At 38.8% G+C, this 20,525-nt stretch overlaps 1 protein-coding gene across 1 annotated transcript in view; it reads right to left on the bottom strand.

Moving 5' to 3' along the window:
• The window catches only part of LOC136872570 (uncharacterized protein C05D11.1), a 318,276-nt gene that overhangs the window by 60,129 nt on the left and 237,622 nt on the right, over positions 1 to 20,525 (bottom strand). The window contains exons 15-16 of the mRNA XM_067146371.2: positions 5,703 to 5,846; positions 5,455 to 5,615 (exon numbers count right to left, since the gene is read on the bottom strand). Coding sequence (XP_067002472.2) covers positions 5,455 to 5,615; positions 5,703 to 5,846 — 305 coding nt within the window. The remainder of the gene's footprint in view (positions 1 to 5,454; positions 5,616 to 5,702; positions 5,847 to 20,525) is intronic.

The raw sequence follows: 20,525 nt of genomic DNA, 5'->3' as shown, positions 1-20,525 counted from the left end.
GAGTGTATCACCGAACAGGTTTTTGGCACTTCTCTCAGGGCACTTTATGTCACTGGGCTTTCAGGTAGGAATCAAAATGGCTCCTCCTTTAGTAACACAAATTTAGTATTTATACGATTATGTTATCATGACCAGAACAGATGTTGCACCTTACATACATAAAGCCATGGGAGGTTTTGGGATTGCCTATTACTGTTTTCGTCCTAATATAAGACAGGGAATTACACGTTTTTGTGTTAAAATGTTGTAAAAACTGCGGTCATTTTATTTGCGCATGTCACATTTAGAAACTTTGTATCATTTTGCAATCACCGACTTGAACAGCGAGTGAGTTTTCCAGCTGAGCTCGAGGTCGTGAATAACCGTCATTTCAGAAGTTTTAATAATATTTTTTCTCTTTTCAAATTGATTGTGATTAGTGATGGGCAGAACTGAATATAATGCATTCGAGAACTTGAGGATCGATACTTACATTCGAAAAATATTCTAGAGTTCAACATAACCTTTAAACGTCGATGTAGGCCTAACTTACGTGGTACAAGATTTCCATTAACTGTGAACGGTATACTGGCGATCAAATTACAATTGAAGATAAAATAATAAAAAAAGGGATTACGCCAACAAGTCGACAAGGTCATTTATAAGCAGGATGGGTTGGCAATGGGGTCTCCGGTCTCGGGAATCTTGGCGGAGATCTATTTGGATTCTTTGGAAACCTACATGATGGAGAATGACATGAAATTTGACAACATTCTGTTTTGGTCTAGATATGTGGACGACATGTTCGTAATTTTAGACGAACGTGTTACGGACGCAACTGCTACTCTAGATGTAGTTAATAACAATGACCCACAGATAAAATTTACTTTGGAATCTGAAAGTAATAAATCAATTAATTTTCTAGACTTAAAAATCAACAGATCAGATTCTTCCTTTGCTTACAGTATTTTTAGAAAACCTACACAAACAGGGGCCTATTCCACAAAAGTATGGTCTTGTACATTACAAGTTACTAGTGTGGGTTCTTGTAATGTATGGAGTTGTATATTTCTGTTCCACAAAAGATTGATAGTCTCTTGTATATTACTAGTGAATTGTTACAAGTTTTACAAGTGACAACATATCAATAAACATACTACGTCATAGCATGAATCAGCTGTTTATCTTCACATTCCATTCGTTGAATTAGGTTATGCTTGCCTCATTAATCTTAATATCGTATTTTAAGTTAGGTAGCAAAGATTCAAAGAACTCTAATACTTCTGTGAATTTGTCAATGCTACAATGTTATTTTTCAGTTTATTTCTTTGATGATAGGAAATTACTCCGTTATTATCACCAATTCTGTTCTTCCGCGATCCTCGCATATGTTCCACGATAGTCTGACATACCCACCTTGGTCTGTCATTTGGAATCAGATGCCGCTAATAACGACATTCGGCCGCCAAACTTAATTGTTACAAAATTGCACACTCTGCATGAATTGTTAAAATGGTGTCAAGGAAAGGAAGTTATTCATTTTGAAGGAAATAGAAAGAAGGAAAGATATTCATTTCGGTGCATTCAGCGAGAGTCTGAAAAAACAAGAAAAAATAAAGGGTTGGATGGAAATATTTGATTTGGAAAAGCTCATGGAGCTTTTGAGGGGAAAAGTTGGATTAATGATTGGAATTACTTGGAATTAATGATTCCAGGAATGTCCTTCTTGGAACATGTTTGTTCAGTATTTTCAGGTCAAGGAACAATTTGAGGAAATTTTATATCATTTATTGCAGCTACCACAGAATGTATTGACCTACAGACTGAAGATTTTGCCATCCCATGCATATGTGCAATACCATGGTACTGACCACAATTTCCTAGCCAAAGCAGTGTTGTTAGTAGGCCTAACTGTTGTTTAGCAGAAAGAGATTTATTTCTGTTCGTAGGATGTTTCAACCTATGATAAATATCCATCAAAAGTTCTTCCACTTGTATTGTGCTTAACCTAAAACTCTCTTTGTATTCAAATAGTGTTAAACTGGAAGTTTATTCTTTCCCTATACAGACGGTAGTTTTCATTTTCATTACCATCACTATCACTTCTGCTAGACCACATATTTATCAAAATGTATCTGAAATAAGTATATTTAAATAGCACTAGTACATTCATATATTATTGTCCTTTTACTGATAGAGAATAGTTCCCAATTCACTAGTAAATTACAAGTACTAGTACTTTTGTGGAACATACCTACAAAAATTCACTGGTAATTTGTAAGTACAACTGTAGAAAATTATTTTGTGGAACAGAAACTCTGGTATTTGTACTAGTTACTAGAGAATTTACTTGTAATGTACAAGACCATACTTTTGTGGAATAGGCCCCAGCAGTTACTATTAGACAAGACTCAGAGCAGCCACAGAATCAAAAAACTCTACATACAGTAGTTTAGTAGAACGGGCTTTTAGGATCCCCATGACAAAGGCTAATGATTTTAGTGAATGCTTTATTGAACGTATCATCAACAAGTTTAGGTACCGTTTACAAACCACTATGCTCAAAGACAAACCTAATCAAAAGGCGTTCGCAATATTTACTTATAACAAGGATATACTGTATATAAGTTTACTAGAACTTTCAAGAAACATAATGTCAGGGTTTCGTTTCATACTGATAATTATAATACTGATGTATTGCATAATTTAGCCTCAGTCAATAGATCGAACCCATATTCCAAATCGGGTGCGTATAGATTTAAATGTAACGACTGAGGGTGCACATATCTAGGTCAAACAGGACGAAACTTTAAAATTAGATGCACAGAACATACTAACGCCATGAAATATAACAGGATTTTCTGCGGTAGGCCAGCATATGCACAATCTAAAGCATAAATTCACATCTATAGAACATGACAATGAGCTCTTGGAGAACTTAGGAAAAGGAAGTTTGCTGGATGTTACGGAGTGTTGCTATAAACACCTGGAACAGTATTTTAATCCAAACCTTAATTTAAATGAGATTTCTGAAAAATAAAATATTCTATTAATTTCCTTATTGCGTTTTTAAAAAACGTACGGGTCCCGGTTAATAGTTCGGTGTTTTGTATTATGCGTAATAGCTCTGCTAGTTGCTTCTTACAACCACGCCCTCCAGAGCTCCAACAAATTGCCGTTCCTCAGTTGCTCCTCCCACTCGCCCCTATTTCCCCTCTTCAATCCAAACCCACCTTGGACACTTGATTTTTATCACAAAACTGCTTGCTGTGCTTCATTGCGCTTCGCATGGACAGCGACCTTTTGAGGTGAGTCATGTAAAAACAATTACGTTTATAAGACACAATTTCATATCTTGCCTCATCGGTGAAGTGATAGTTTATAACATTCTTGTTATTACAGGTCCGCATTGAACTGGGAACGTTGTTCTTGACAACATCTCAGAGGACTTAGTGCTAGTTTCCACCTCATTAGGATTGCTCCATTAAAGGGACACTGTAGTTTTTATTGAAATATTTCTACTACGATAATACGTGAAGTTTTAGGAAGTGCGATAAATTAAGCACATAGTGTTTCAAGACTATTCTATTTTATAATTCGTTGTTCTTTTTAATCCACTTTATATTGTAAGTGAGCAAACCAGTTCGCAAATGTTTTTATCAATTTATGGCATAAGACTTGCAAGTCTGACTTGTTGAATATATGAACTTAGAGACAGTATATTTTAACACAGTTTCATGTTGTTAATATGGTTTTAAATTGTGATGAATTTGACGCTAATAAACTTACATGATTATCAATTTTTCTACAAACTTCTATCAGCTGACGATGATGCAATGAGGCATCGAAACTAGTACTGATTGAAAAATATATGTTGTAATTACATCTACGCAACAATTTTTATATATTGAATAAGGTGGACCCAAAATTATAATAAAAAGTTTAATCATGTTAGGCGCTTTTATATCTAATGTGCTTTATTTTATTAGATTAGAGAATTAAAAACTACTTGTGGTCGATTGTTCTTTGGCTTGGCATTACAGATGTTAGATTTTTCGAAGAGTTTGGCTGATCAAAGTTCCTGAACTGAAAAGTCTTCAGAGGAAACTGACGAAGTTCTCCCGGTAAGACTGAAAGTAAAGTTTCGAGATTTTTATGTCGCGTACCGGTAATTAATGTGTGAAGCTGGCCCCGTGGTCTAACTTGCCTGCCTCTCACCCGGAGGGCCCGGGTTCGATTTCCGGCCAGGTCAGGCATATTGACCTGGATATGAGGGCTGGTTCCAGGTTCACTCATTCTACGATTACCTCTAACTGAGGAGCTACTTAATGGTGAGATGGCGACCCCGGTCTAGAGAGCCAGGAATAATGCCCGAGAGGATTTGTCACTACATAAAATCAGCTTCGTGGTCCGTATCGCACTTCAATAGATTCACAACTAAGTATTTATTTATTTTCCACCTAGTCAATACAGTGATTGCTTAAGGCAATTTAATGGTTAAAAGTGGTACATGTTTTGTATATTATCAACATCTTCAGCCACGTAACACTGTTCAGATGAAAAATACATAAATTGACAAAGTAATGCTTTAGAGGAAGTGTCCTTAAAATTAACATAAGATTGACAACATTAAAATAAACAAAAAACTCAAGAGAAAATACATAAATTATTTCTACAGTTGAAAGCAGTCGTCAAGGAAACACTTGTACAATATTCCATAGAGAATATGTCCTAATGAAAATTCTTTTCTTAATAATTCATGAAAAAAGGTCAATTTATAAATTAACAATTATACAATTGTCGAAATGAAGAAATCCAGATATCACAATGTGGCTCTTATTATTAATGCAGATGAAAATATTACTAATTCCTAGTTGTCAATTCTTACTAAGCCTGCTTTTCTTTGGAACAGTAACTCCTGTCATTCTTGCCTTAAGCAATCATTGTATCGACTAGGTGGAAAATAAATAAATACTTAGTTGTGAAGGATTTGTCACCTCGTAATATGCAGGCTTTCGGACTGAGGAGCGGTCGCTTGGTAGGCGGAAGGCCCATTGGGGCAGTAGTTTGGTTTGGTTTAGGAGTATTTGTAAGATTATAAGTACACATATTTCATTTTTGTGATGTTTAGCCAAATTGTTGATGGTTCCTTCGTTCCCGGATTTTCTGTTTTCCTGTGTTGTACTTTTTTTTCCGTGGTCCCTCCAAAAACGGAGAACCGAGATTCCACTGTACAAGGAAATTATCGAGTATGGAACGATTTTGTTTCTTACAACTCTAAGCATGGAACGACATCCTCCACTCCTAAAACACAACCTATGTATAAAAGAAAGATCTTACTGACCTAAATAAGAAAAGATGAAAAGGGTTACAGGTCATGCTCTCAAATGAATCCTTGATGTTGCAGTCCCTCTATTATAACATTACTAGAAGATGGCCCTCATTAGGGACCAGATGCTGCTATATACACCTTACCTATTGTAACCGTGATCCACGCCTTTGAAATAGGACAGCAATGACTGCGTAACCATGTCACCGATACTCTTTTCATGCTCGATTATCTCAAAGATTAGGGAACTCTTTGCTGACTCAAATAAAGTCTCATCCCATTTTGCTCCATTTGCAAGGTGACTTTCCTAAAAATAATAAGACACACTCAAAACGTATACGATGCAAAATCAGAAGACGTATTTATGCAGACTAAAATGCTTCTCTTAACTTACCACTATACTCTTAGCTTCTTTGTAAGCCCCTACACAGTTTGTGGCTCGATAAAGGAACAGGTATAAAAGTCCCTCATGAGGTCGTGGGATCATAGTATACCCATATGCCAAGCCCAGGCCACGGATTTGTCTCCACATTGGTCCCTACAAACAGACATCGAAATAGTGGGATTTAGTGATTTAGTGTTAAACAAAGCAATTTAAACAGCATTAATTTTTCTACTGCAGACTATTTATACAAAAGTAGGTCTGCCTGTTACGACATCACAAGAAAACAGTTAACAGAACTTCTTGGAACACTGTATTTAAGGTCAGGGATAGCTTAGTTGTGCCCTAAGCTATATATATTTTTTATTAGCACATACAGGCACGGCAATATTAAGGGAACCAAAACAGGAAATTACAAATGTCTACATTAATATCAGCTTTACTGATAAATTGTATACAGAATTAAAGTTGTGAAAAATACAGTGTGGTCCACTAGCCCCTTAAAATGTACTTCTACGCAACCTGTAGTTTATAGACAATCTAAAACTTTCAATCCATGTTCCCATACAGGACTTTTTTTTTGCTTAACGTCGCACCAACCCAGATAGGTCTTATGGCGACGATGGGACAGGGAAGGCCTAGGAATGGGAAGGAAGCGGCCATGGCCTTAATTAAGGTATAGCCCCAGCATTTGCCTGGTGTGAAAATGGGAAACCACGGAAAACCATCTTCAGGGCTGCTGACAGTGGGATTTGAACCCACTATCTCCCGGATGCAAGCTCACAGCTGCGCACTCCTAACCGCACGGCCAACTCGCCCAGTCCATACAGGACTAGTACAACAATATGTTTGGGCTGAGGCTCAACAGTACAGTTGGAATCTTAAGTGTCAATAGTAATTTAATGAAGTCTAATGAAACCATGAAATCATCACAGCTTCAAATAACACATACATAGGGACAGGAAGGCGGTCTAGAAAGCCAAGAATAACAGCAGAGAGGATTCGTCATGCTGACCATATAGCACCTCGTAATCTGCAGGCCTTCGGGCTGAGCAGCGGTCGCTTGGTAGGCCAAGGCCCTTCAAGGACTGTAGTGCCATGGGTTTAGGTTAGGTTAGGGACAGAAAAAGTACATCAAGCCTATGAACAGATACTGCCAACTCAAAGAGTGCAAGGCCTCACACTACTTAAGGCTGCAAAAGCAATGCCGTTGAAAGACAGGATCAAATACAACGCACATATTTTTGTTACATCTATTACTTATCGTATGGCATTTAGTGCCATGAGTGTCCAAGGACGTGACTGGCTCACCTGGTGTGGGTCTTTATTTGATACCCATGGGCGACCTGCACATCTGAACGAGTGGGTGGTGGTGGTGGTGGTGGTGGTGGTGGTGGTGAAGCGCTATGGACAGGGTGAACCCAGTGTCAGTACATAGCCTACTCCTCTCGAATAATACCAAGAGGTCTGCTGAAGGCTTAACAGCACTATCCAAAGCATGAATCACTATCAACAGCATCATACGCCTTCACTCCATATGAACATTGTGGAGAGGTTTGGAACTGAATGCAGGCTTTTTACACGCAACCTAGTGAATAGATGTTTAATACCACCACCACTCCTATATGTTTTTTCCACTAACACGATCCGAACTGGCTAACCTTGGTGTCAGACCACATAGACTTGATGCCCTAACAACAATGACCACCAAACGAGAAAATCTATTACTGTATATATGGTACGAGCACATTCGTCTCTTAAGAATAGATTTGTATTTGACCCTGAGAAGGCTGGTTTGTATCAGGTGTTACAGAGCGCTGTGGTTGTGAAATCATGATTCATCCAAAAAGAGGTCTTTGTGTTGTGCCTGCAAAAACAGCCATGCGAAATATTTCAGCTTACAAGTGTGGCCGGTAAGATTCAGTCATCGAGTGCGGAAATTGTTTCAGAGGATTCTTGTATTTGTGCTGTGGGTCAGTATTTCTCACACATCATCACACAGTTGTTTTTGCAGACATAACAATGACTTGTCTACACCATTTGCCAATTCGTGTCAAGTCCATCGATAAAATACTCCCCAAGCATTGAGTGGTTGATGCTACCGCAGAACACTTGACACGGAGACATCAAAGTAGTTCGCTAGTCAGGTCATGGCCATAGAAAATGTCCAAACTATAATTTATCAAATAATTTAAATCAGAAAAATATGCAAGAACTGACCTGTATTCATCGAGAAAACCAGTCTAGCTGTACACGGGCACATGTTCATGCTAGTCTCTCAGTTCTGGCATATTTTTCTGATTTAAATTATTTGAGAAACTATAGTTCGCGGAAAAGGGTATCTAGTACATAAAGAGGTCACTGGCCTCGCAGTTGATGGTGTAACTAGGCGAACTGACATGATCACCTTCAACTCTGGAGCAAAAAAAGTTTCATTCTCAAGCAGACAGTCAGGTTCGAAGCACATACACAACAGCCCGTTGAAGTTTATGAAGAAAACAAAGACATATTCACCAACCATTCCATATTACCTCAATAAGTACAACCTTGAGGACATCAAGGTCATAGGGTTCATGCTGGGTGCAAGGGGCACCATTTCTAAACTACTGGTCACCTACTTACGACGCTTTGGTATGCCGAATGAGACCATTGTGAGCTGGGACATACATACATTGAAACAATTTTCCACACCAAATTCTTCCCGGATTTTCCCATTCGTTATTTTGTCTCATCTACTCTTCTGTATCATACTCCTCACAAACTTCATTTCGGCTGCCTGTATTCGACTCTCATTCTTCTTTGTCATTGTCCAAGTTTCTGCTCTTTAAGTTGTTATGGGCACGTAATACATCTTGCACATAGTTTCCTTTGCTTCCATTGGCACATCTTTGTCCCATAACATGTTTCTTACACTTTTTTTTGGGGGGGGGGGCTATTGGTTTTACGACGCACTGGCACAGATAGGTCTTATGGCGATGATGGGATAGGAAAGAGCTAGGAGTGGGAAGGAAACAGCCGTGGCCTTAATTAAGGTACAGCTTCAGCATTTGCCCATGGGAAACCATGGAAAACCATCTTCAGGGCTGCCGACAGTGGGGCTCGAACCCACTATCTCCCAGATGCAAGGTCACAGATGCGCGCCCCTGACCACACGGCCAACTCGCCCGGTGTTGCTTCTTACACTTTGATAGAAAAAGCCTCCAGCTTGAATCCTCTTACTAATTTCAGCATGCAGTCGAGCATTCTCCATTAATTCACTCCCCCAGGTATTTCAATGTCTGCACTACTTCCAGGGGCTTGTCTGCAAGTCTACTCTGACCTTTCCCTTCTTTCTCCCATCAAGTCATAACGAGAGTTTTATACTCTTCTACAATTATTTTCAATCCATTCTTCAATCTAGTTGTCCGTCAGGCAATTATTACCATTTATTGAGGACATTCCAATATGTCTGCGAACATCGCACAGAAAGGTAGGTGCGGCAGCTAGAGACAGGTTGAACAAAGTGATCCGTCCTAATCCTGATTTTGAATTCGTCAAGCTTATAAAAGAAGTATTGTGGTGAAAATGCAAAGAATGTACAATTTGACCTCACATTGTCCCAAATGTCTACATTTAAGTATGCACCTGTCACTTGTGGCGTAGAAAGATCATTTTCTGTGCTTATGAATATGCTGACAGATAAATGGATGAGCTAAAATCAAGACAATTTGGAGAAATTAGTTGTTGTACAATGTTTCAAAAGGAAATAAATTTTGATAGTACATATTTTCCAGTTTATCATGCACATTTTACTATATGATAGTGCATGAATGCATGCATATTTTGAAATTTGATAGTGCATGGAAATCCGGGCTCTAGTTATTAGTGAACTGCTACATCAGCTGTCAAGATTTCTCATCGATGATGATGATTGTTGTTTAAAGGGGCTTTACATCGAGGTCATCAACCCCTAATGGTACGAAATGTAATGCCAAATTCGAAGTCCAAAATCCTCCACTAACTAGAATACAAAATGTGAGAACAAAGAATGAATGGATGGATACAAATTTAAAACAATCAGTGGATCCGACCCGCAATGCCTCACATTAAAAAAAAAAACTGACGTAACACAATAGTATTACTGACCAAGGGACTGCATCCATAGCACAATACTGAATCGATGATGCTTGTAGTCTAAAGCAATCCAAAATCCAAGTCATCGGCCCCTCATAACGGTACATATCACTAAGAAAGTAGAACCATGGTATTTGTCATGTTTACTAATTAACTCTTTCCGGTCTAACTGCGAGCATAGCTCGCAGCGGCCGAAATCACATTCAGGCCGCGCTGCGGGCATAGCCCGTAGTAAGGTTTGACAATTCACTAAAAATCGAGAACGAGCTATGCACGCATTCTGGTGATTACATCGTGTTTCTTCATGTATTACTTACGAGATTATTTAAGCAGATGGCAGTATTATATGTCTAAGTCAGAGAATTTACGATATTTTCGACCAACATGCATCAGCAGATGTTGTCACTCAGTGAGCTCTAAGATGACTTCTCAGGGCAAATATGTGCTTGACGAAAGTTATATTTTCGATATTTTATGATATAAGTTTATGCACAAATGAACATATTATTGACATATGAATTCGAAACAACTTCTTACATTTCATTATGATTGGAGTTCATTTTACGGCCTAGCGCATGTTCCCACGTATTTCAAATTTGCGTGAATACGTAAGATTGTCTACATATTAGTAAAGTTTTCTGTTTAGAAGACCGTATTTTCTCTCTTTCAGAAGTCTTTTGTGGTAAATGGAACAATATTTTTACATTTGAGTAACTTTTGAAAAAAATTATCAATTAAAATTTCATGAGAGCTCCCATTTTCATTATTGTACTTATTACTATTATTATTGAAAAATTATTATTCTTATATCGTACTCATCACTGTTGTTTTGTAATTGCAACGCACATTTTATATTAGCAAAATAGGGTAAATATAACAGTATTTCAGAAGACTGTACTTGCTTATTTATCCATCAGACCTTTTTTCCATTCGCAAAACATGGTATAATTTATAAACAATTTTGATAACTCAAGTGATAGTTGACATAACACAAAACAGCATTTTTCGAAACTGGATGCTCAAACAAGCACAAAGAAAAAAGAATCATGCAAATATCTCCTATAGGTACAGAGATATAATGTTTTAAATATCATTAAAAATGCCCAGTCCAGAACGTTTGTTAGGGATATCAAGGCCCAGACTGGAATGGGTTAAAAGTAGCGTAGACTCGCGGTATTCCACATATTATGGTACTACTCACAGGTAATGAAATTCGCACATGTAATACAGACCTATGGTATTTCGCATATTGTGGCATTATTTACAGGCGACACAAACCTATAGATGAAATTTCAGTGGAGATGATAAAGGCAGCTGGAGCTGTAGGCCTGCAGTGGACATATCGGATTCTCAGGAATGTCTGGGAGAATAAGGAGGTCCCTGAGGATTGGCAAAAAGGAATAATCATCCCAATTTTCAAGAAAGGTGATAAAGTTTTGAAGAACTACAGGGGAATTACTCTAATATCCCATGTTGCTAAGATAATGGAAAGGATACTGGAAAGTAGAATAAGGTTGAGGGTTGAGAAGCAGATACAGGAAAATCAGTTTGGTTTCAGAAGTGGAAGGTCAACAATAGAGCCCATTTTCATTATGAGACAACTAATGGAAAAGCATTGGGAGTACGGGAATGATATGGTGATGACATTCATTGATATTGAAAAGGCATATGACAGTGTCCCTAGGACGAAAGTTTGGGACAGTCTGGTGCAAAAAGGAATTGGACAGGGATTAATAAAAATGATCATGGCATTGTATAAGGAATGTTGTAGTTGCGTGCAAACACAAGTTGGCAGGACAAGTTGGTTCAAAATAACTAGTGGGCTGAGACAGGGAAGTGTTCTATCACCAATCCTGTTTACAATAGTAATGGATGACATCATGAGAATGGCAAAAGCAGCATATGGAGGAAGAGAAATGAACATGATGTTATTTGCAGATGATATTGTGATTTGGGGAGAAGACGACAGGAAGGTTCAAGAACAGTTGAATGTGGTGAATGGGAAGATTGAAGAATGTGGATTGAAAATAAGTGTAGAAAAGAGTAAAACTCTTGTTATGACTAGAGGGGAGAAAGAAGGGAAAGGTCAGATTAGACTTGCAGACAAGTCCCTGGAAGTAGTGGAAACGTTTAAATACCTGGGGAGTGAATTAATGGAGAATGCTCGACTGGATGCTGAGATTAGTAAAAGGATTCAAGCTGGAAGTTGTTTCTATCATAGTGTAAGAAATATGTTATGGGACAAAGATGTGCCAATGGAAGCAAATGATACTATGTACAAGATGTATTACGTACCCATAACAACTTACGGAGCAGAAACTTGGACAATGACAAAGAAGGATGAGAGTCGAATACAGGCAGCCGAAATGAAATTCTTGAGGAGTATGATACAGAAGAGTAGAAGAGACAAAATAAGGAATGAGAAAATCCGGGAAGAAATTGGAGTGGAAAAAATGAATGATAGAATAGAGAAGAGCCGACTAAGATGGTTTGGGCACATAAAGCGAATGAGCGACGAAAGAATGCCAAAAAAGGTGATGGAAATGCAAATTCAAGGAAGGAGAGGCCGTGGACGACCACGATTGAGATGGAAGGATACCTACCATCCAACGCAGCATTATAGAAAGAAACCTGGACTGGGACACAGTGTTGGAAGAGGAGTGTGGAAAGACCGAAGAAAGTGGAGAGGAACCATATTTGCCCCTACCCGGCTACAGCTGGATAAAGGGAAATGATGATGATGATGATGATGATGATGATGATGACAAACCTATGGTATTCATCACATAAGTGGGTTCTAATCAAAGGCAAGCTAGAACCATGGTGTCGCTCATATAGTGGTACTAATCACAGGTACTGTAAAAGCCAGAAGCGCACTCTGTTGCTACTAATCACAAACCTATTTTGTACCTAACATAGTGGTACTACACGCAAGTAAAAGCGACCCATGGTGTTCCCTGCGTGGTGGTACTAATTACAAGTGAATACCTCCCAGCAAAAATGTTGTGACCTTCAAAATGTAAATTTTTCAGGAGAGAAGAAAAACAAATAAACAAGCAAATTGTTTGAGAATGCTTATTCTGCCATTGACAATTAGTTTAAATGAGTTTACTAGTCATTAATGCATAATAATTTTGACAATGTGCGACTTTAAAATCAAGATATAAGAGATGACCGTTGGACATCTGAGCAAAAAGGTTGTAACTGCAATGGAAGTAGCAATTTTCTGCGGGTTACGTTTATACTACTGAAAATATTTATAGATTTTAATATGATTTATTGTTTTTATTCTGTATAAAAATAATGAAAGTGAAACCAGACTTCTAATTTGCATTACCCATTGTTAGAGCTTCCCAATGTTTAACAGAATTCACTGAACACCAGCAATATTGTTGCAAGAATGTTTTGCAATGATGAATAAACATTACATTGTCACTTCACTTTGTCTTTAGGTTCTCATAAAAAACCTTGATATTTTTCAGGACTATATCGACACATGTCTAGCGGATTACCTTTCTTTTCTGCAGATACAGGCAATGGGTCTTTATACAGTCTGGGTAGTCTATCTAAGCTTATTATAACAGGCAGAACTGAGATGTTGGCTTTACCTTTAGAAGGTAACACTAAATTTGCGTATTACCAAGGTTGTAGGTAGTTATGGCTCTTGCGACATTGAAGTACTGTACCGGGAATGGCGGTACAGAACTAAGTCCCCGCAATTAAAACATAAACTTTGCGCTACGCGCCGGCTCAGCAGAAAAAGACAGCCAGGGACAGCGAGCAATCTGTGTGTGTGACATAGAGTGGGTTGACGTCACAGCCTGCCTCCCCATGACACAAAGAGAGCCTACGTCAGCATGGAATGTTCGAAAGGTTCTTCGGTTAATAACATTCCTCACAGCAATAGTTGGGTAAAATCAACATCATCATCATGTAGTCCCATATTTTATCTCCATTCCTACAAGGTTTAGTAAAAATCTGGCAAGAGACAACAAAGTTGTTGAGCGAAATGTAAAGACAGATTTTGGCTTGGTTCGTGTATAAATTGAGAGCTGCTTCCCTAAGCAGAACAGTGTGTGTCAGAGTGTATGTGGAGTTCGTGCGGTGAGCAGCGGGCGAGAACAAGATCCTCTATTCCACAGTCGAACCCGCCGGTCGGCTCGTTGGGACCACAACGCTACGCGAGTAATAGTCTCATTTTGCCGAGTTCAAGACTTAGACTCCACATTCAAACTTATAAATATTTCAGCGAGTTGCAAGTGATAGTCTTATTTTGCCAAGTCTCTGACTTAAACTTTATAACACTGTGTGCGGACTTGTAAATTTCCCGTGATTCACGAGTGATAGAATCTAGCCTCAGTTAAGATTGGTTGTAGACAGATGTTTCAAACTTACATTTCTTACAAGTGTTCATAACCCATGATTGATAAAACAATCCGAACAGTGATATTCGCCTTGCCAACTAATTGAAATATTTTGCAAATTCTGTGTATCAGATTTAGAACCCATCAGACTGTGACAAGGGATGAATTAATGAATTAATTTCAATCTATGACTGTGTCATCGGACTTATAGAAATCGTGGGATTTTCCAATATCTCGTGCATTCAGAGTAGACATTGGACTGTGATTAGTTTCAATCCATGTACTATGCATTTAATCTGTGCAGACTTTGAACTATGAGTTACCGGGCGAGTTGGCCGTGCGCGTAGAGGCGCGCGGCTGTGAGCTTGCATCCGGGAGATAGTAGGTTCGAATCCCACTATCGGCAACCCTGAAAATGGTTTTCCGTGGTTTCCCATTTTCACACCAGGCAAATGCTGGGGCTGTACCTTAATTAAGGCCACGGCCGCTTCCTTCCAACTCCTAGGCCTTTCCTATCCCATCGTCGCCATAAGACCTATCTGTGTCGGTGCGACGTAAAGCCCCCTAGCAGAACTGTGAGTTAATGATAGACTGTGAAACACTTATTCGAACTGTGCATTCGTTATAGACAATGAGCTGTGTGTTAATGACTGACTATGGATATTTATGTAGGCTGTGCCTTCATGGTAGACATTGATCTGTGTTAAGAGGTGAAACACGTAATTGAATCATGCACTCGTGGTAGACATTGAACTGTGCTAAGAAGTTAATTACGTATTCAAAACCACAGATTGTGGAAGAGTGAAACCCATTTCATTTAATTTCAATTAATGACCAAATTGGTTTACAAATGAAATTTTCTTTTTCAAGTGATTGAGTTAAAATTGCACATAACCTTAAACAAATATTTTGTATGTGATAATTTCAAACTGTTTCAAGTATCACATTTTCTTTAGTCAATTTTATTGACATTTGATTACATTACACTACGAGTGATTTTTTTGTTCAACATTCAAATCTGTTATTCAAGAAACTCTTTCCGTGTCCCAGGTGCTGATGTGTACAGTCATAAGTCATTCTCCGTGCAACCAAATCTCAATGCTCACATTACTATGTTATCCCGATCTTCTGTACATCGTATGGATATTCCAGAACTTCTAGAATTTCCATTGTGGGAGATACTGTGGTTCCATGGTGCCGAGAGGAGACTGATGGCAGTATGAGGAGAGCAGCCGAATTTCGAGTACATCACTAGCCTGGATGAGGAAAGAACCATTTCCTACATATTTGCTGTATGAAGGTGATATAATTTTGAACTTTGTTAATAAATTCAGAATTTTTAAAAAAAAAGAACTTAAGAATCATTTTTTAAAAAAACCCTCTTCCTCTGTAAGCACTTCAATGAGAAATGGTACATGCTCTGCGTCTAACTCATGCTCGTCAAAGTACTGTATTTACTGTTACAGTACTGTTGGAGAGTCTGAGGATATCTTCATCCATTCAACAGCGCTCAGATCAATGAAATAATCCTGGTGCATGTAGCAAACCAAAAAACGAGTTGCTTGGTCTTGCAGTTGTTATTACCTGGACCCATTCAAACGGTTCGTACACAAGGTGGTTTTTCCTGTTTCTCTCAATTAATGCAAAATCTCGATCACAAGGCAAAATGCTGTGGCCCGTGATTAGAAATGTTTGCTCCACAGACGTGAAGTACTTCAAGTTCAGCAGATACTGATACAAAACAATAGTTTTCCAGTTATTATTCTGCCCTGTACATCGACCTGACCACACCATTGAAGTTCTTTCTTAACTCAACTTTAGTACTGAAAATTCAGAGGTTATGTACTTCAGGAGGCAAGAGGTTAATTCTGCTGATCCATGTATGGCTACATTTTCAGGCCATACACACATCCACACCTTATTGTCTCCAACGTTATGCATTGCTTGATTGTAAGTTGACAGTTGACTGACGTTGATAGAATACTGCAGAATGGTTAAGGGTAGGACCTGCTGGAGGTCTGTGCATATGACAACGTAGGTTTAGTTTGTTGTAGCCTTTTCAGTATCCTTCTGCAGCATTGAATAAGCTGCTTCCACCCATAAATGGTGCAGTTTGCTCTCTTCTTCTACCTTCCTTCTTTTGGTTTCATTTTCACTGTTAACAGTCTGAAGGAACAGTATCACAATACCCACATGAGTCCCAACGTGGTACTCCAAAGCGTAAATTATATTCTCCCCTGAAAATATCTCTGTATGCTCTTTCATTGCATTGTACTGTAGGATTCTCTTCTTTAAAGAGTTGTTAAAGCTTAGTAACATTCCAATTGGAACTCAGGCAGAACTTTTCATTCTTATGTCTCCAGTAGTGGCTTTCTTGTCTTGGTAGATTCTCAATGTGTTTTCTTATTAAATATTTCACATTGTTCTGAAGTTTGTGTGGATGATTCTTATGCGTACCTCTTCTGTCTTCAAAGGGAATGCCACATTTTATCTTCTCTTGGAGCAATTGCAGACGTCTAGCAGTAATTCTATATATTGTGCATAAAAGTTCTTTGGTATACCTGAATTTGTTCTGCATTTTTCTTAAAAAGTACTCAAATGTGCAGTGTCTGCATGAGATGGCCTCATCGATCTCCCTGCATTTGATATCTGCAATTTCAATGCATGATGAAGCTAAATGTCGTGTTTGTGCATTGTAGTCTAAATTGTAGAATTCTTCAAACAGCATTATGTTGTCCACCAAACTCTGAGTTCTACATTGGTATTTACATTTATAGGTAGCAATCTGTAAAGAGAGCAAGACATTGAATATTGAATTTTCACGACCGCATTGTAATCAAAACCGACTTTCAACCTATTAGGTCGTGTTACGTACATTTGTACAGCAACCGACGCGAAATCGGGAGGTTGTGGGTTTGGATCCCACTGGGGTCTGGTTGGCCTTTTTTGTTTTGTACTTAACATCTCTTCAACACGTACTAAATATACATAACATGACCTAATAGGTTGAAAGTCGGTTTCGAGAGCAAGACATATTTATATGCATATACAGTATATATAATACATTATACAAGTATATAATACAGTCGATAATAAAAGCTCCGATTATGCATTAAAATATAAGACACATGAATCTCCCATTAAACACGTTGACTTTCTTCCATTGGCTTACGTTTTTGCACCCACCTGTTGAGCAGGGATTTTCCCAGGCACTGATTTGTTATAGTGGGCCAAATATGGTTGCCCAAATTCTGCCTGTATTTCTTTTCATTCCTTTTCCATTTACTATATTTAATTTTGCATTTTTGTCCCCTATTTATATCGTTGCACACACCAGGACTTAGCGACACACTACATTCCTCCTCCATTGATAAAACATTTCTGCAGCCGCACGAAATGCGGCGAAATTTAAATAAAAGAAAAAAGGGGCTTAACGTACATGTCTGCCAACATAAATTCCTACATGCCTCATCGTTTATGCACGGAAACCCAGCATTCTAGAAAAGTGAGGGTTACTACGTTTTTGCCGGCAGGTATTCAAGTCTCATGGTTCTAATTCAATCCCTTGGTCGCCCCTTTTAGTTGCCTCTTACGACAGGCAGGGGATACCGTGGGTGTATTCTTCGAGACAAATACTTCAGGTTCCCTATGGGAATCAATGTCTATATCATGAAAATATTAGTCGAACAATCACTTCCCATCAAAATCAGGTGCACATTTACCCAGTTTATGAGCCTGACAAGTATGGACTCAAATTCTGGACTGCTGCAGATGTGGACTCAAAATATATCTGAAATGCCTTTCCATACCTTAGTAAAGTTGAAGCGCTTTCTGATACGCAGCCACAGGGAGAGTACATCGTACTTCACCTCGTGGAGTAGCGTCTGAACAAAGGCAGAAATGTGACAACAGACAGCATCTTTATTTTTCTATTTGCTTTATGTCACACCGACACAGATAGGTCTTATGGTGACGATGGGATAGGAAAGGCCTAGGAATGGGAAGGGAGCGGCCGTGGCCTTAATGAAGGTACAACCCCAGCATTTGCCTGGTGTGAAAACGGAAAACCACAGAAACCATCTTCAGGGCTGCCAACAGTGGGTTTCGAACCTATTATCTCCCGGATGCAAGCTTACAGCTGCGCGCCCCTAACCACAGGGCCAACTCGCCCAGTAGACAGCATCCTCACATCTCTCCAACTTGCTAACAAGCCCCAGGAGCAAGACTTCACTGGTGGGAAGAATCAACCCCATTTGTCGGGAAATCCCTACTGAAGTGAAGAAGTCCAAGTCTGAATTATACTCTACAACCATCTTGCGACAGAATGGGAACATACAGTGCACCTTGACAATGTACCAAGGGAAGAAGAATGTCACATGGCATGCTGAAGTAACAATGAGCACAGAATGAAAGAAGCCAGCAACTGTAACTTTCTACAGCAGCACGAAACATGGCGTAGATGTAGTCGACCAAATGTACTGTAAATATACCACCAAGACTGCATGTGGGAGGTGGCCGATGCATGTCTTTTACAATATACTATACCTACCAACTGTCACGGCTTGGGTCATTTACAAGCAAGTAACGGGTAGGAAGATAAAACAGAAGTTCACCTCCAGCTGGCAAGTGAAATTACAAGACAGGACAAGCAAAAGCAACAACAAGAGGAGGCTGTAGTAGGACCGTGTCCATCTAAAAAAGGTGGAAGAAGTGCCAAGTTGATGGGTGTAAAGGCAACAAATCTAGTGATGCCAGTAGCAAGCGTCTCAAAGCAGTGTGTGGAAAATGTGCATGAAAAGTAGAAGTTGTGTGTGCAAAATGTGTTCAGGGTGTTTTTAATTTACTTGAAGTATTTCTGAAAATGTATAATTGTTGCAATGTAATAATAATGCTATCTGCTTTACATCCCACTAACTACTTTTTCGGTCTTCGGAGACGCCGAGGTGCCGGAATTTAGTCCCACAGGAGTTCTTTTATGTGCCAGTAAATCTACCGACACGAGGCTGACGTATTTGAGCACCTTCAAATACCACCGGACTGAGCCAAGATTGAACCTGCCAAGTTGGGGTCAGAAGGCCAGCGCCTCAACCGCCTGAGCCACTCAGCCCGGCAATTGTCGCAATGTGGACGACTAAGAAAAGGTGCTGAATTGGTTAATTTTGTGAAAAGTCCTTAGAGAAAGAGAAACATGGTGCAAAGTTTTGTGATTATTCATGTGTCCACAAGTAATATAAAAGGTCCATACACTAATGTCAAGTCTTTGTGTGTAAAATAAATTTGTGGAAACACAGTAGAAGAAAATACATATCTTATTGTTTTCTAGCTTGAACGTTTCCAAGCATTTCTTATGAAGTGTCAAAATGACCCCTTACCACTCTTCTAGGTATTGTACCAGGAAAAGTTGTTGGGCTGTGGAGCATGGGAAAGGTCTCTAGTAGTGATTGATTCTTACGAGCCGGTACAGAGAAAGGAGTTCACAGAGCAAAATAATAGATGTTATTTTGCTAAATGAAAATTTATTCAAAAGTCTAGGCATGTAAATAACCTCCTGCTTATCTTACATTTAAAACTGAGAAATGACTTGCAAATATATTCTTTCAGGTATATTCAACCAAATGGAAAAAATTCTTTGCTATACATAAAGTTGAAAAATAAACTTATTTCTTCGTGAAATTCGTGAGTTAACGGGGTTTCATAAGTCTTCAGAATGTTCTGGAATAAACCCTTGTTTTCACAAATTACTCTCATATGAAACCTAAAGTCTTTCTAAATCAATGCCTAAAGTCTTTTTCTACGTTTTGCACTTCACAGTAATATTTAGTGGTGGTCATTTCTGCTGTTTTAGGAAAACGCCAACGAACTGTTTGTTTGTTAAAAACAACTGTTTTCCCAAACAGTTTGAATACAACAGGTCATTCGTTCATAACGAGAAAGTGAAGGACGAGTGAGTCACATGCACAAGGGGGCTGCGGGATAGGAAATGAGATATTTCACCACCTTTCAATCTAACTTGTTTCGTAATGTCTAAGCAGACAGCACAAGCTGAAGGCTGACGAAATACCTGTATGAAGGATATAGAGAAGAACGATAATACGAGTGAAGACTCCATTGTTAAACAAAGGATATAGTCTGTGAAGACATTTACTTATCATTAGGCTATCAACTGACATTAGCGTTTTGTGATCGCGGCGGTCTGCTCATCGATACGGTTCCACACACCCGGAGTTTTTGTTAACCAGTCTGTTATTAGTGAAGTATCTATAGCAGTATTATTATACAGTGTCTATGTTCATCATATACCATTATAAGATTATTGTTCAACAAGAACTACTTTAAAAAATAGAAGTTACAGAATGTT

Source organism: Anabrus simplex, chromosome 4 (assembly GCF_040414725.1).
Source record: "Anabrus simplex isolate iqAnaSimp1 chromosome 4, ASM4041472v1, whole genome shotgun sequence".
Taxonomy (NCBI): domain Eukaryota; kingdom Metazoa; phylum Arthropoda; class Insecta; order Orthoptera; family Tettigoniidae; genus Anabrus; species Anabrus simplex.
Note: the sequence above shows the minus strand (reverse complement) of the source record. Positions and strands in the feature narration are given on the sequence as shown.